At 47.9% G+C, this 17,937-nt stretch overlaps 1 protein-coding gene across 1 annotated transcript; it reads left to right on the plus strand.

The window, feature by feature from the left end:
• The first annotated feature begins 4,019 nt into the window (after nucleotides 1-4,019).
• On the plus strand, nucleotides 4,020-11,460 carry ALAS1 (5'-aminolevulinate synthase 1). Its single transcript, XM_075761909.1, has 10 exons — nucleotides 4,020-4,394; nucleotides 5,131-5,337; nucleotides 6,319-6,474; nucleotides 6,556-6,778; nucleotides 7,280-7,464; nucleotides 8,054-8,233; nucleotides 8,438-8,602; nucleotides 9,680-9,948; nucleotides 10,423-10,585; nucleotides 11,175-11,460. The coding sequence occupies exons 1-10, from the start codon at nucleotides 4,193-4,195 to the stop codon at nucleotides 11,333-11,335; spliced, it is 1,911 nt and encodes a 636-aa protein (XP_075618024.1). The 5' UTR covers nucleotides 4,020-4,192; the 3' UTR covers nucleotides 11,336-11,460.
• The last annotated feature ends 6,477 nt before the right edge of the window (nucleotides 11,461-17,937 follow it).

The raw sequence follows: 17,937 nt of genomic DNA on the forward strand, positions 1-17,937 counted from the left end.
GTGGCTTGTGCATGGGGAGGGGGAATTGTTTTTCTGGCTCGCCCTCTCATGACACTGACTGGGTGGGAAAAAATTAGGAATATGCACAGCTCTGACTTCAGAAGTGGGCCAAAAGGGATTAAATGCTGCTAATGGTACAGTCATATGCTTTCATTTGGACAGGCTAAGCGCAGAGGGGCTTTGACTCTTCCTATTCTGCCGAAGTATCTAAATGCTCTCTTAAAAGCATAAAATTCAATAAAATTCCATGAAAGGAGGTAACTGTTGACAGACTTGAGGCCACATGAAGGCTACAAACCTGTGAATTAAGGTCTGTTTCCAGGAATGTTGGGCAAAATGTGCTTAAGTGAAGAGGGATGGGAGGGAATTATTGAAGATAACTTACACCTGAGCCTATATGCTAAACCAGGAACATGGAAAGAGACCATCTCCAGCAGCAACCCTTCACACACATCTGCAGAAATCAACTTGACCCTGTGGCAGGGGATTTTCCCCCCCCCCCCCCCCATTTCAATTTCTATATGGGAAGCACTTTCTATGCCTTATCACCCATCTCCCAAACTGCTGGAATTTAACCTTCCCCCCCCCCCAATCTTGCAATGTATTTAGCAAAGAAATGGACAAATTATCAAATGGAATGGGCTTTAGAAAACTAAAATCAGCAGAGGATCTCAGGGTAGATGAGAGTCTTCCCTTCCCCTGCTGTTGCATCGGATGAGCCTCTCAGGGAGATCGAGCTTCCTCTGCTGAATCCATCTGGTACCCAGCATCTCAGGTACCAGCTCCCAAAACTGCTCCAAAACACAGTTACAGCTAGGAACTACCCACCTTCCAACCTAAACTTTGTCATGGTTAGCTGAATAAATTTGTTCTCACACCAATCCTATCCCCCCAGCTTAAACCATTTTACTTCTTTATCACATGCTACTCTGCCCTTTACATATTGACAGGCAGTCATTGCTTCTCCCCAGCCCGCCGTACCTGCTGTCTCTCCCCAGACGGGTGCATAAGCCTGCTTTCTCTCTCAGGACGGGCTCCCTGTTTCCCCTTGGGCTGCTGAGGTACTGTCCCTTGTCACAGGCTGAAGTCCTCCTCCTCCTCCTCCTCCTGGAGTGTGGCAAACAGCATTGGCACGGCACTTCATGCTAGTTTCTCCTGAGCCCTGTAGGATGACGGTAATACATTGCCACAATTAACATCCTTAAATACCATTTAATTAGTCCAGTGAAGCCGTAAGAAATTTTAATTAATGGCAGCTTTATTAGTATTTACTTCATCTTCAACATGTAAGCTCTGGCAATATTTCCAAAGGGAGCAAACTGGCAGAGCAGTTGACAAGACACCCTTTTCCCCTGACTTTTCCCCGCTCTGTTGGTCCCAGAGCTCACCGCCATTTCTGAGCACTGCCAAGGACAGGTTCCTTCAGCAGCTCTCCAAGGTGAGGGTCAAGTTAATGTCTTTCCATTGCTATTTAGCTCTGCGCAACTCCTGTCACGTACAAGGTTAAATAAATTCACCAAAATCAAGCTCTAAAGAAGTGTTATTGCGGGATCTGATTAATAGCACAGATTGTAGGGAAGTCTGACAGGGAAGGAGAGAGTTCTGCTCCACTTGGAGATCTCCATATCGTAGCCAAGGTCACTGTGTCTCAGCTGCCAACCTTGAATGACGTTTATGTAAAAACCAGATGCTCTTCAGGCTTCAAAATTCACAAGCGCTTTTGAATACAGAACCACGAGTTTCTGAATTCGAGCAACAGAGTAGACTGATGTATTTCATCCCTCAACCTTGCAACATGGTAAAATGCTGCTGCTAAGATTATCAGGATAAAGAAGGATTACCAGATTTTTGTGGGCTTGAACCTGCTGTGGCAGGTGTCCACACAGAAGAGCTCTGCAGCCTCTGGCAGTACTCTGCCAGCGTATTTGCACACCACCTTTCTCTGGTGCCTCTTACAACAAAACATGTATTCCCTCTGTCCCTCTTAGTTAAGTACTATGGTCAATTAATTAGGGAAGAATAGGAGGACAAGGAAAAATACTATCAACATACTATAAATCAAGCATATGGGACTTGATGTCTGTTGTTAAAACTGAAATTAATCCAAGGAGCACTGGAGTGATCCCTTAGGTTCAGACACATTAACTCTGTGCTCTAGGGACACTCGACAGCTATCTGCATAGTAGAATGTCGCGATGTTTCCTCATTTTTTAAAGTAACTGATGTGATACAAAGCTTCAGGGCAGGGGAGTCAAGTGTTGATGCTCAGGGGAACAGAGATAGCAGTAGTCTGAAACCCAGATCAGGTATCTTTAAACTTCAAGTGCTAATTAACTCTTATATTTTACAAAATGTAAATATTGGAGGTGTGTAACACTAACTGAAAGCCAGTTGTGAAAAAAGAGCACTTTTCATGAGCCAACTGAACTAATAATTTGAAGCACTGTCCTGGTATTACCAAATGACCACGACTCTTGCTATTATAACTACTATACAGACTTGGGTCAAATACTATAGCCTTAGTTTAACCATTTATTTACAGAACAAATTAAAACTAGCATATATCTAGTTTAACGATGCCCACTGATGAAAGGCTGTTTCTTAATGGTAACTTCTGCATTACATTGCTGGAATAATTAATTGAATTGTTTAAGATCGAAGCATCAAGACTTATTAAACAATGTTGTCTTAAATTCCTAGTAAGCAAGAAGTGAACTGTGTTTAAAATAACGTTTAGCCCTACTAAAACCCCAATCCCATGCCTCTGCCTTGTAAAGCTCTACATATTTTTTTCAGGGCCCCGCGAGGAATACGTGAGGGCACTAATCACTCCACCACAACCACCTTCTAGTAACTACACAATATGACTACATACAGGACACGAGGCAAGTAAGACTGAGCTTTAAAACAGCTCTCCTCAAAACTCTGTATCTGTTACAAAAACCACTCTTGCCTCAAAGTGCCCGAGCCAGCACTTGGTGAGCTGAGGGATGTGAGGCCGAAAGAGGCAGTACTCTACCCGAATCCTGTCTTCCGTGAAATCATTGTTTCGCAAGATGAGGAAAAAAAATGCATCATCATCTTTCTTCTCCATTCTTTCCACGCTTCAGCAGCGAGTATACACTTATGGGAATTAGTACTACTGCAGCTCAGATGGCCAGATATATAAGAAAAGCTCCTTTTATCATTACCCACCTGTAAATATTCTTTTAAACAAATATACTTTAATGTCCATGGCAAACCAGAGGATCCAGGATTCAATTTTACTTGCTGCTCTCATTCTCACAAGAGTCTTATCTTCAAAACCCAGGCAATAGCATCACGCTTCAAAAACACGGTGGTGGAAGTCTGAGCATCCCAGGGAAACAGGGAGATTCATCATGGCCGTAGGCAAAAGCGAGAGGGGTTCGGGATCCCACCACCACCACCAGTGAGACTACCTGCTGCTTTCGGAGCCCCCGTGCCAGGGCTCCGCAGGAGGCAGGGGTGCACGCTTAGGAAGAACATCCCGGAGCTGCGTCTGAGCAGCGCTGGGTTTCCCCGCTCAGCTGACCCAGACCTCGGGCTTTCCAACGAACGAGCGCACCAGGGGCCCCCAAATCTGCGGCGCTGGACAGAAGGGACTCCAGCACTTCTGGGAAACGAGCGTTGCGTTGCCTGGGGCTGAGGGGAAACCCAGGCCAGGGCAACTGCCGCCTCGTCTTACCGTGCGGGCCAAGTCCCCCTCGCTGGCCATCCCCTCACAGCCCCCCGGGGCCGGCTGCCCCCCTCTGCCCCCTCACACACACCCCCGGCAGCTCCTCGGGCCCCCTCCGTGCCCTCGCATTGCCTCCATCCCCTCATAACGCCCTGGGAGCCGCCTGGGGCCCCTCTGGCCCCTCTATCCCCTCACGGGGCCCCAGGAGCCATCCGAGAACGCCCCGCTCCCCGCCCGGAGCCGCCACCGGCCCCTCACGGCCCGGCCCAGCCCGCCCCCTCCCCCGGAGCCTGCCCGACGGTCCGGCCCGCGCCTGCGCAGCGTGGCGGCAAGACAGCCGCACCGCGCCTGCGCCGTGCCCGGCAGGGCTATATAGGCACCAGCGGAGCACCCGGTGCGGGGTGAGGGAGCGCTGCCCGACTCGTCACCGTCACAGGTGGTGATCGTCAACAGCGGGCGCTGACGTCACGTCCGATCTTCCGTCAGGCAGCGAGAATGGAGGCGGTGGTTCGGCGCTGCCCGTTCCTGGCCCGCGTCTCGCAGGCCTTCCTGCAGAAGGCCGGGCCCTCCCTGCTCCTCTACGCCCAGCACTGCCCCCGGATGATGGAGGCGGCCCCCCCAGCCGCAGCCCGCGCCCTGGCCACGTCTGCCGCCCGCGGGCAGCAGGCGGAGGAGGAGACCCCCGCGGCTCGCAGGGGTGAGTTACGGCCGGGGCTGGGGGAGCGGCGGCCCCGGGCTGCGCCTGAGGAGCCGGGCCTCTCCTGAGGGTGGGCGGCGGGTCACCGGGCCGGGGGACGGGAGCCACAGCGGGAAGCTTTCCTAAGCACAGACCTAGTCGCCCTTAAGGGGGGAAAAAAAAAATATATATGTACACACAGACACTGTATGTCATAGAAGGAAACTTCTGGAACGGGCAGCTTTGAGATAAGGGTTGCTTCGTTCTTTAAATATCTGTGGTAATCAGGCATGGGCGCAAATCAGAGACAGCCTGTAAGGACGCCCTGCAGTGAGCTCTGGTTGGGGATCCGTCATCCTGGACCGGGGAGCTGGGATTTCTCACGCGTGAGTGGCTCTTCACCCCACCCGGTAACATCCCTTGGGGGATTCTTACTCTGGCACTTGAGGAAAGAGTTGAGGCTTGCAGCAAAGGAAGGTGGCTGAAAATAGCTGAACTCCTCAAAAGAAAATCTCCCCTTTGGGAGTGACAGATTTTTTTTTTCCCCCTCAAAGGGTGCAGTGCTACATCTAGTATCTTAAATCAGATGTCCCTTGGGTGTCGCTGGGATTTTGTGCTTGTATAAATAAAATGTGACTGCTCAGTTAAATAGTTCTGAATGGTTTGTGCCAAATTAATTGCAAAGGTAATGGATAGAAAAGCTTAAGTCGCTGTATTAAAATGCTGAAGCACTTTCCTTTCTCCACCCCTACCTCAGAGGCCAAAAATGCCAAAGAGGTGGCCCAACAGAATACAGATGGAACCCAGCCGCCTGCTGGTCACCCACCTGCTGGTGCTAGCCAGAGCTCTGCTACCAAATGCCCATTCCTGGCAGCTCAGATGAATCACAAGAACAGTAATGTTTTCTGCAAAGCCAGCCTAGAACTCCAAGAGGATGTGCAGGAAATGCAAGCGGACAGGAAAGGTATGTATTCCGTGCACTGAAGTGTTGGTTCCTTCTGAGAGCTTCTGATGCCTGACTTGACTGTAGAGTGTGCCAAGTCTAACAGTCGCCATTTAAATTGTGTGGGTAAGATTATAGGGGACTGCAATAAAAAGCTGTTGGAGAATGTAGGTGTTAATGGCATACCTGCAAAATTGTGCAGTGTTTCCCCTGGGTGATTGTGGTGCAGGAATACCATATGCTGTATTTTGATACACTGGCTCTAAATACGTGAATCGAGTTGTTATGCTCACACCCAAAGCAAACGCTTAGAACTGAAGAGAGCTTTAACAGGGTGCTGGTGTAGACAAAAGTGGTATATCCAGAGATGGAAGAAACTGTGTTGAGGTACTAGGCAAGTACCAGCACAAATCCAAGCTGGACAGCAAGCAAAAGTGGTGTTGGGTTTTTTTTTCATTGTTTCTTTATGGAACTAAAGGGTGTTGGCTGGTCCGCAATCCTGATGCGGAAGGGCTGTTCCTTCAAAGGAAGGAATTTTTCACCATTGTCGGTAAAGCCTTGCAGTCTGTCTCAGGAAGCTTATTTTACTTTTCTGTGGCATAGTTTTAAAAAAATAAATCTGTGCTAACTGAACAAAATACTAGGAACAAAAAGGAAGATGCTAACTAGAACTCTGCCTTCAGTTAGGTGTATACCAGCTCTTTCAGTTAAATGCTGTAGCTGTATAGAGTGGTTTTCTGAGTCATGATGAACCAAATGTGTTGTAAGGAAATTAGATGTTGTATTGTCATTGATTAGCAAGGCTTTCCTTTTGTCTCGTACAATGCAAAACTGTAAGCAAATAAAATAGTTGATCCTAACAGGGACATGTGGATTCAGGCATGTGCTTCCTAAAAAATGAGGAGTTAAGAGTTACTTAAAATGTTTGTTTTGCTGAACTCAACTTACTTCATTTTGTTTCAAACTGATTAAGCTCATTGGAATTTATTACAATGTCTGTAGGTACAGATTTTGCCAAAAAAGCAACTACTTCCACAGTGAGGAACATTGAGACTGAGGGAGAAGAGCAGAGTGGCTTGCTCAAGAGGTTTAAGGATATTGTGCTGAAGCAAAGACCAGAAAGTGTCTCTCATCTGCTTCAGGATAACTTGCCAAAATGTAAGATTGTGTGGCAAAACCCCCACAGGCCCGATCTCTCGTGATTATTTCCTGTGTGCTTAACTTTCTCTCTCATCTCAGCTGTATCCACCTTCCAGTATGATCAGTTCTTTGAGAAAAAGATAGATGAAAAGAAGAAGGATCACACCTACCGAGTATTCAAAACAGTGAACCGAAAGGCACAAATCTTTCCCATGGCAGATGACTACACTGATTCTCTGATCACCAAGAAAGAGGTGTCTGTCTGGTGCAGCAATGATTACCTGGGGATGAGTCGCCACCCTCGTGTGTGTGGAGCAGTTATGTGAGTAGTGCCATATTCTTATGGGGCAGTTTCAAGCTATAGTGCCTTGCAGAAGCTTTTGTGGGAAAGCTTCTGAAGAATTGATTTGTGTACTCTGCTACATGAGCTGCTTATAAGCTGTTTCTGATATTATTCTTAGTATATAATTAAGCTTATGCTCTTCTCTTGAGCTGTGATAGGTAACTTAGTACTTAACTCCAGGGCTGCAGTCTACGTGTCAGTCACTGACCCTGCTCCTTGGATTTTCCTTAGAAGCCCCCAAATCTTACCAGATAAACTGGATGGTATATTGCAGCTGTACTCAGTAACTGATTTCTTAGCTTCTTGGATCCCTGAGTTGCATAAGTTGCTCAAAGACCTTAACTCTAACAGCTGCTTTTTGTGTCTGGTTCCTTTTTAGAGCAATACCTATTATATACTTGAATGTTTTTGGGTAATGATCCTTTTATTCCTCTGTGTGTCACACAGTAACACTAATGCCTCTCTTTGGGTTCTCTGTAGGGATACACTGAAACAACATGGTGCTGGAGCAGGAGGCACAAGAAATATTTCAGGAACGAGTAAATTTCATGTTGATTTGGAAAAAGAACTAGCTGATCTTCATGGAAAAGATGCAGCACTACTGTTCTCATCTTGCTTTGTGGCCAATGACTCTACTCTCTTCACTCTAGCTAAAATGCTGCCAGGTGAGATCTCAAATTGCACCCCCTGTTTACCACAAAAACACAACCCTGCCCTAAGCAGTTGGGAGTACATCTTACAAATGGCTACCCAAAGTGAGGATTCATCCTACTCAACCAGCAAAGTATGGTTGGTTGGGGTTTTTTTAATGCCATGTTCAACTCATGGAAATCACAGTAGCAGCCTACTGAGGTTGAGAGCTAGGAACTGCAGAAGGAATTAGACAAAGCACAGAGTCCTCTGCTCTTGCATTTAAATTCTACCTGAAAAATGAGGCAGCAGGAATTTAGTGTAAACCCACCTGTGAATGTGAACTCTCTAACTCCAGAAGTTAGGTGAGTTAGATAAAAATATTAAGGACTTGGAAAAACCCTTCTGTGTTTCCTTAAGCTCAAGTGTGTGTTAGTTTAAACACCTAAAATAAGGCTTAAAATACTATTCTTGCTTCATGATCTGTAACTTCCTCTTTTGATCAAGAGCATTACTTTCTAGAACATGCTACTCTTGCTGCCTGAATGCTTTCCATACATAAAGCAACACTGGGAATCAGCTAATGCTTTCTTTACTTAAAGTGTAACTGGGCTGTTCCCTCAGGCTGCGAGATCTACTCTGATTCTGGAAACCACGCCTCCATGATCCAGGGGATCCGAAACAGCAGGGTGCCAAAACACATATTTCGCCATAATGACGTCAACCATCTTCGAGAACTATTGAAGAAGTCTGATCCATCTACCCCTAAAATTGTTGCATTTGAAACTGTTCACTCAATGGATGGTAAGTTGACATCAAACCCTCCTCTCTCTTTCCAGTGCGGTTAGTGCTCAAATCATCTGTATTTTAGGTCAAAAAGTGCAGTGCTATAAGAATTTACATAAATGTAAATTACATGAAATGCCTAGTGTTTGGGAGGTACTTCTGATATTTATCCAAGCTGAGTACAGGGAATCCTAAACTGTCAGTCACTGCTTTGGTTCTTAGGTGCAGTCTGTCCTCTGGAAGAGCTGTGTGATGTGGCCCACGAGCATGGGGCAATCACTTTTGTGGATGAAGTGCATGCTGTGGGGCTGTATGGAGCTCGAGGTGGTGGTATAGGAGACCGGGATGGAATCATGCACAAGATGGACATCATCTCTGGAACGCTTGGTATGCACAGCCTGGCACTTTTACAGAAGCTAAGGCAGCAAAGCTTCTGAGCAGCCAAATTAAGTGGGTTAACTCAAAAATCAGTCTATTCAAGTGAACTCACTAAGGGTTGTTGGGGGCTAGGATCTTTCAAAAAGCCCAAAGGATTTCGGTATGCCCCGCCACTTGTAAAGCTTGTGTTAAGCTACTTACACTGCCTTACAAATCAGTTAGGGTAGCATTGTGGGTTTTTCTTTAAACAAGCTAGCAAAAAGTCCTTCAGTGGCATATTATACAACTCAAGAATAAATTCAGGTGAGAATGCTAGTAGGGTAGTCCTCTATATTTAGTAGTACTTAATTCTTTTATGTGAAATGGAGCGTTCCTAATGCCGAAACCTGAGATGGGGAGTTATGTAAAGAGATTTGGCAAGAACTGAAGCAACTGCTATTATCTTGAGTAGAATGCAGGCTTAGGAGTAAGTTCACTGCTGCAAATTGGAAAGTTGTTGAAGGAGCTTTCAAAACATAAATAAAACTTACTAGGAAAGTTCATGGCTTTGAAACTTACAATCTTGGGTTACAGCCTAATAGAAACATTCACTGACACCCTAGTTCTGACTCTGTGCAGTCAATACCAGACCCCCTTTCCAAATGTTTGGGTACCAGAACAATCACAGTAACAACCGTATGTGCCCCTTAGGAGATTTCTAAGGATCTACTAGGCTATTTCTAGCATGTCTGGAACAGATTAATTTAAATCTGCTGAGAGACTTAGTGTTGATCTCTTGGGGTCACTGCTGAAGTCTATGCTTATGATGAGCTTAAGGTCTTCCCTAAAATCAAAACTTGAGTATTTGATAGTCTTGAACTGTCCTTGCTGTATAATAACTAGATCTGTGTTACTAGGATTGTCTTAAAAACAAAGCTGTAACATGTGCTGAGTAAATGCAAGATTAGCAAGGGGGGGGGCTAGAATTATTGCCTGCCATGACTACGTTAAGTATGTAGTCAAAATAATTCATTCCTTCAAGTGAAAGGCGATTCTAATGGGTGGAAGGAATAAGCTTAGTTGCCTTTTTTTTTTCTTCCTGCTCAGGCAAAGCATTTGGTTGTGTAGGAGGATATATCTCCAGCACAAGTTCTCTGATAGACACTGTTCGTTCCTATGCTGCTGGCTTTATTTTCACAACATCCCTGCCACCCATGCTCCTTGCTGGTGCACTAGAATCTGTTCGAACTCTAAAGAGCGCAGAGGGGCAAGTTCTGAGACGCCAGCACCAACGCAATGTGAAGCTTATGAGACAGATGCTGATGGATGCGGGGCTTCCTGTGGTGCACTGCCCCAGTCACATCATTCCAATAAGAGTGAGTACTTGGGTTACTGTTGACACAAGACTGTGGTGCCTGTTTTCCTGTCCATGATCACATGAGACTTTGAGGTTTTAGTTAACAGTCACAAGTTTAAACCTGTCCTAGCATTCAGCAGTGATGTGCCAGAAGTCTGGCTTAAGCTGACTTCAGCCTGCCATAGGTGTTGTAAAGCAAAATAAGTGTGTGAAACCACAATCTTACCAGTTTCCTTGCCTTCCATATACTGTAACAAGCTAATAAAAAGATTTTGGGTATAAACAGCTACCTGCCTAGGCTGCAATGCTGTACTTATACCCAGAGGGCTCTACAGCACAAGCTTTTAACCCTTCTTTCTGATGTATATGCTATTTATAATGCTACTAAGGAAGACTAGACTGATTTGATTCTTGTGACTAGCTAAGCTGGGCTGACAGTTCTGCCACCTTGCATTTTTTGGCTGATCTCATAACTTAAAATTTTGAACTTCAGGTTGCAGATGCTGCTAAAAATACAGAGATCTGTGACAAGCTGATGAGCCAGCACAGCATCTATGTCCAAGCAATCAACTATCCCACAGTTCCTCGTGGAGAAGAGCTGCTACGTATTGCCCCTACGCCTCACCACACCCCTCAGATGATGAGTTATTTTCTCGGTGAGTGGATCCTTGCATGAAAATACTGGGCTGTCTGTGCAGTCTTTATACTAAAGATGAGACTAGGAAATAGTTAAGTCTTAGATGTCACTAGCTGGACAGTCTTTCCACTGCCACAGCATATGTAGCACGTACTTCTGCACTTAACCTGCTTTGAGTGTGACATGTGACAGCCAGTGCACTGCAACCTCAAATGGAGCGTGCAAGGCCAGTGCAGTCTCACACCCAGCCCCTTCTGTCACAGCCGCCTCTGCTGTGCTCTGCTCATGCAATGTCCAAACAAAATTTTTATGTGGGGTCCAGAGAAATCTGCTCTCCTCAGCTGAGCTGTTAACCTGTCTTAAACATGGATCTGTCCAGGAAAAGTAGCTACTGCTTGATCCTGTCAGAAGAGGTGGTATGAGGATAGCTGAGACTTACTTGCAGCCCAGTCACCTCACTCAAGAGGTAAATTATGTCACAGCGAATTCCTATTATCCTTTCTCATTTGCTAAGAGAGTAAGTATGCCGATGCTTCTCTTCTGCTGCTTCTCTAAAGCAATCCACTGTCTTAAACCTTGATCTTGATTAACTTTTCTGTTCCTAACAGAAAAACTGCTGGCTACATGGAAGGATGTTGGTCTGGAGCTGAAGCCACATTCGTCAGCTGAATGTAACTTCTGTAGAAGACCCCTGCATTTTGAATTGATGAGTGAACGGGAAAGATCCTACTTCAGTGGCATGAGCAAACTAGTATCTGTCCATGCATGAAAGTAATGGTGTTAGTTGTATTCTTGTCTAGTTCTAGTACCCAGGCAGTAGCATTTTTAAATTGCTTAAGTATTTTAATCATAGTTGAAGCACTAAGCTCTGAAAATAAATTTCTAGAGCCACTATGCCCAGTTGTGTTCTTGTTTTGCTTTTCCACTTATCTTCCATAACTGGAACTGCACTGTCAGGGGCTGGAAGGGCAGCTGATGGAATAAAAACAGTGGTCTACAGCTTAATGCCCTTCAGCTGACATACTGCCTTTTTAATGGGCAAGCACCAAATGTGTGCTACAAGGGATGGATTTTTTTCTTATGAAAAAACAAAATTGGTATTTATAGCTCCTCATGGCGTCTTTTGAAAACATGCAGGTATGGTACTACATGCACACTTCAGCAAAACTATACAAGACTTCAGCAGGAGCATACTGAAGAAATGCTCCATGACAAGCTTGCACCCATTTATTTGAGGCAGGCATTTAGAAGGGGTTCTGCTAGCTGCTCTCTCTTTCTACTGACGTACTCTTCCTTTGTAGTTTCATACACCAGCATTCCTCCTTCGGTGTTCAGCATGGAGCTCACTATTAAGAGGAAAGAAAGTGCTAATGGGATTTAAGTGGGGTATTTTGTGACTGCTTGAAAGTTGGAAAACCAAGGTGGCAGGGTTGTGTAGTAGGGACAGGAGGGCACACTTACCACTGCACAGGTGGTAGGTGCAGGTTGCCTCTGGCTGCTGGTATCTCCTCAAGTCTGCATGGTCTGCTCTCCAGCACGCTCAGAGCTAAACTTCAGTGTAAAAACTGATTACCAGTAAGCAAGCTAATAATTCAGGTCTCTGACAGAAGTCATTGTAAGAGAGTATCAGCACTGCTTTTGCAACCCTCTGAAAATTTAGGCCTGTTGCCTAATGGCCATGCTATTTACTGCTTTCATGAATAGCAAGGGCATGCTTTGAAGAGGGAGAAGTAATTTTGTGGCTGTATACATGTACACAGAGGTCAATATTGGCACAAAGTCTAGAGCAAAGCACCAAACTGCTTCCTTCGTGCACAGGCATGTCCCATAACTGCTATGGTCTAGCTTTCACAAGTCATTGAACAGCTACCCTGGCCAGGTACTCTTGTTTTCCAGATGTAACAAGCTACCCTCCTGGCGCTGCCTGTCTGTTCTGCCCACAGACATGCTGTGAAGCACCTGTTAGGCATCCATGATAACATCACAAGTAGCCGTATGTTGGGGAGATAGGAGCCCAAGTTAGAGCAAAATCATCAGCTAGAAGTTGCCAGTCGTTTAAGCACATACTGAAGCATACTGCTATTCTCAGAAGAATTCCTAGTAAAATATTTGACTACCTGAGCAGTCAAGCTACCTTTTAAAAGCCCTGTACCAGCCAGCCAGGCGGTTCCTGCCTCTGCCCCGTGCAGGTGTTCTGCAGGAGGGAGGAAGCTACCCACCATCCGGCTGTAGGATTAACGGGGTAACTTAGCTCTCTTGCTAAACAAGGCAGTTTATGAACTGATGTGCTCAAACTCACCACCAGATTATCATATACGCAAGGAGTTGCATTGCCATTCAAATAGATTGGCTTTCACTTCCGTGGCATTATCCCGATCTTACTGAGCAAAGTTCCAGGGCTACTTAAGAACTAAACAAGATGCCACACCCTGACCGCCTTGTCTTCCTACAAGCAGTTTGTGGCCTAAGACTGAATATGCATTGCCATTACGGACCTTTTATCATTACAAATTAGGTTATATTACTACATTAAGCTGAGACATCAAGTAAAAAGCCACAGATCCTACATCCACCCCTCCTAGAACAGTGTCCCTAACACCGTGGAGTGCCTTCAGTGCTGTTCTGCACTGCTGGTGTTAGCCATCAAGGGGGGAGACACGACATGATGTGTTGACTAATGTGTAGCCATAATCTGACATTACAAGGTTAATTGCATTTCTAGTTTCTACACTGAAAGCATTCAGAATTGGCCCAGTGCATTTTACATACCAGTTAATAAGCCAAATTTTTCTTTCTAGTTTTTTTATAGCAGCTACCCTACAGTCTGTACTGCAGAGGAGAAGAAATGAGACACAGAAAGGGTACCAGCTATCAGAAATCTCAAAATGATATTCCAGTGAGTCACAGGAGAGAACCAAGTCCTAAGATTCAAAGGTAGCAACCTTTGAAATGACAGGAGCACAACTAACCTCCGGCACGTGGCAATCAGATTAACATCAAACGTGACATGGTACCTTAAGTTCTGGTGCTGGCAAGGGGGTGTGTGAAAGCAGAACCTGTGCGCAGTAAGAGGCCAGCAGAAGTCCATCACTGAACTGCAAAAGAAAGACAAATCCAATGGCACATAGAAAAGGACAAAGAATGAAAAACAAATACATATTGTTTCCTAGCAAACAAAACTTGAATGGCAAGTTGCATAACTAGGGATGGTTATGTCAGCTTTAGTTTGGTTTCTGGAAAAATAATAGAGGAAGTAATCAGTAAAAGATGTTTAAAGCCCGAGACAAATGGTCCATGGCTGTGACAGAGCAAGCAAGCAAGAACGCATCTGTAAAGTCACTGCTGACATTTGTCTGGGGCAAGAATAATTCATCTAGTTCAATGTTGCACAGCCCTAAACTCATACCCTCCTCCATTTCTCAACCAATTTACACAACAGAGAAGTGAAAACATCCCAAGTGCAAACAAACAGAAGCACACGTTCCCCATTGCTGGGAGGAGGCATCAGGAGGTTGCTCTTACTGCCATGGCCAGGACCGGGGGCCGGGCCAGGCCAGGCTGGCTGTGGTGTCTTCCCCCGCCATGCTCCCTCCTCCACCACTGTCTGTGGCTCAGCCCCACAGGGCAGAGACTGCTAATTCACAGAGCTGCTAATGTTCATGAAGCTTTTGGGGGCATTGGTTTTCTGCCAAGCCCCTCAGCGTGGTTGGATGTCACAGAATCACAGAACGGTAGGGGTTGGAAGGGACCACTGGAGACCATCTAGTCCAACCCCCCTGCTAGAGCAGGATCACCTAGAGCAGGTTGCACAGGATCGCATCCAGGTGGGTTGCGAATATCTCCAGAGAAGGATGTAACACGTGGGTGGTTGGATATAACCCATGAGTACAGCCCAGAAGGAAGAAACCAGCCTCACGAGCTCATGACCTTTGTTTCTTTAGGGAACTGGACTAGAAATAGCCTGTTGGGCTGGGGTCAGCTTCCCCGGCCAGCAGGACTTTGCCGCAGGAGAGGGAGGATGCCGTCACGGCTGCGGGGCTGCGTGCTGCCTCTGCCCCGTGCTGCATGAGGTCTTCATTGGCCTTATCCAGCCCCAGCTGAAACACGCTCCTGCAGGGAAATCAATGCCCTGAAAACCATTCCTAGCGCCTGCACTTGCTGCTGCAGCTTTCAGCCATTAAGTCCATGCTGTTTCCTAGACAGCAATAATAACAGCAGTAATCGGAGCATTATTAACACCACCAGAATCACAGCTCTTGTATCCCGGGTGCCTTGCACCCATTTATTTTGGGGCACATCTCACACCACAGCCCCTCAGCCCATGCTCGGTCTCCCAGCACTCACGTTCACCAGGGTTTCTCTCCCAGCATGGGGAGGACCACACAGCCCCTTGCTGTTCTCCATGCCAGGGCTTTAAAAGCCCCATGAGCTTCCCAATATTTGCAGCTCAAGGAAGGGGCTCCTGCCTGGTAATGGGTATTGTAGAGTCCACACCGGTGCCTCACCATGTGCATTTCCTTCTGGGTGTGTTCAGCCCCCCAAAAGACCCATTGTCTCCTCCTGAAAAAGCAAATCTACGCTTTACTCCCCTTAAAAATCCAGGCTGAACATTTGCTGCCTGCAGGACACACCACCTCGCACAGGCTCCGGATGGATGCACACAGCAGGTCTTACTCTAAACACCAGCAGCATGACCAAATAGCCACATCACATGTCCGAATCTCCTGCTTTTCTTGTATTCAGATGAGCCACTCAGCTACACATCAGTCTGGGACTATGCCTCGAACTGACACCTGCTTTTAGAAAATATTTGTAACATCAGCCCCAGCGCAGGAGCCCTCCCTTGGCTGGCTGGGCAGGCTCTGCACACAGAAAACTCCACTTCTTGGCAGACCCGGGGTGGGGTGCGCAGAGGGGACAGAGGGGACAGTACCCACGGTTGCTGCTCCCCAGGGAAGAGCAGCAGGGAGATCCTTGCAAAGGGGATTGCAGACAGGTCCTCAGCCCTGCTGCTAGGGGCTGGGCTGTGGACACCCATGGGGACTCGCTGCAAACTGCCATAGTTGGGGCATATAAATGACTCTCATCCAGAGAGACAGATCTGGGGGACGCCAACCAGGCTGCAGTTAGTGCTGGCACAAGGCACCGAAGCCTGACACGATGGTAGTCCCTGGCCCAAGGCCACTAGCCCAGCACCAGCATGACTAGGCTTTGGATTGTTTAAGATGCTCTGTGCCCCAGCCACCACCTCCAGCCTGCCCCTTCATCATCCCCAGGATGGATCAGGCTCCCTCCTCTCCACCCACACCCCCAGACTTGCACAGGCCTGTACTTACCCCCTTGGGTAAATATCCAAATATCCTTTCACCCTTTACTGCCCCTGCCCCCTCCTCCCTGCCAGCCGCCATCCCCCAAGCAGAGCCACGGAGCTCTTGAGAGGGTGAGGGCTCGTCTCCCTTTCCTACAGGCACCTGCAGTTTCATAGCTGGGATGCCAGGCAGCTCTTTCAGTTCACACATTTGGCTTACAACCAGGTGTAACTCCTTTGCAGCGCCTCCACTTCAGCTCTCAGGGGAGCAGAAGCCAAAGGAGTTATCTCCTTTGAGATTTTGCCCTTTTCCACCTGGGAATCCCATAGGAAAATGCATCCTGGTCCCATCCTTTTCCCTGCAGCTCGTTTGCCACAGAGCCCACGAACCCTCGTCTGTGAGTCCTAAAGCACCTGAGCACTTGGGCTGGTCGTGGGGATGCTCAGCCACCTCCACCTGCAGCTGCCTCCTCTCTCTGGAGCTGGCTGTGCCCTGCTGCGCCCTGCCCGGCTGGGACAACACTGCGGTGGGGTGGCCCTGTCCCCTGACACACGTGCCCCGAGGTGGCACCAGCGGCTGCTGACCAAACCCGGGCTTCCCAAGTGTCGCCTCAGACCCCAGAGCTTTTGGTTTGCAGCAGGGGAGACTTTTAGCTCAAATCTTAAAGAAGAAAGAGGGGGGCAATGCTTGCATGACCCCTCCTCGTGTGTGCCCTGGGTGTAGGGACACCGGCTCGGGGGCTGCAGCCAGGTTTGTGAGAGCTTTCATTGCTCCCAGGAATTGCTTGGTGTTGAGCTGCCATGGGCACACGTGCTCATTGGTACTCTGCCTGCCGGGTGTTCGGCTCCTCTCCTCCTCCTGCACCGCTTCAGCACCCTCCCGTCCCACTCTACAGATTCTATTCTACGAATTTTTAACCAAAATTAACAGAGGGTGAGCTGTGAATCGACTAAAACCCTGACAAGCTTCACAAAAGCAAAGAGCTGGACGGCGTGTGCCTGCTGTGAGCGAGGCAGCAGTCTGCACTCAACCCTTATATTAGACCCTAGAGACTCCACTGGCCACCATGACTGGGAAAGCTGGTGGCCCCTCTGGGTCTGTGGCTGGGACAAGAAAGGTGGTGTGGGGTGCGTGGGGGTGAGCAGAGCAGGGCTGCCTGCCTCTGCGCCCGGCCTGGCGATACCTGAGCCAGGTGAGGACATGGGGTGGGATAGGGGGACAGGAGGGACAGGTTGAGGTGAGGTGGAATGGGATGGCATGGGATGGGGGGACAGGATGGGATGGGAGGGACAGGATGGGAAGTGATGGAGGATGGGTTGGGAAGGAATGGGATGAGACGGGATGGGATGAGATGGGATAAAATGAGATTAGATGAGATGAGATGGGACGGGACAGGCACCCAGCTGGGGATCCACAGTCCTTGGGCTGCTCATGGCCACACGCAGTTGTCCTTTGGCACAGGGGTGGTTTTGGCTGGGGGTGGCTGTGCTGGCAGGGGGACAGGGGCAGTGAGGGGGTGGGGTGGGAAATGAGGGACACTCCTCATTCCCCCTCAATATTTGGGCAAGTTTAAAAATTGTCGATCACAGAGGAGGAGCAGGATCCAAAGGAGAAGGGTGAGTGACCTTGTCAAACAACTCTGGTGGTGTCAGCCCACAGTGTCACCAAAGGAGCTGGCTTCTGGCAGGCTTGGGCCTTGGTGACATTGGGGTGGAGGACCTGCAGAGGTGTGTCTTCTCCTTCCCAGCTGTGCAGCCACCACCTCTGCTTGGGACAAGGAGGGACTTGGCTGTCCCCCCGCTTTGGGGGGTCCCTGCTGGGCAGTCCCCTCCTGAGCATCCCAGGGAGTGACTGGGGTCTCCTCGCTGCAGCTGAGCCCCTTTGCTCACCCTGGGGACTCCCATCAGCCCAGGAGCAGCTTTAATCCTATTTCTGGTGCAAATCTCTTTGACCAGCTTTTTCTCTCCCCGTCCTACAGTTTTCAATGCCCACCCAGCTGGGGTGAGCTCTTTACAGGTTTTACCAGTGTTTTCAGTGACCCACCGTGTATTTGAAAGATTGT

The sequence above is a fragment of the Balearica regulorum genome, chromosome 10, assembly GCF_011004875.1.
Source record: "Balearica regulorum gibbericeps isolate bBalReg1 chromosome 10, bBalReg1.pri, whole genome shotgun sequence".
Classification (NCBI taxonomy): Eukaryota; Metazoa; Chordata; class Aves; order Gruiformes; family Gruidae; genus Balearica; species Balearica regulorum.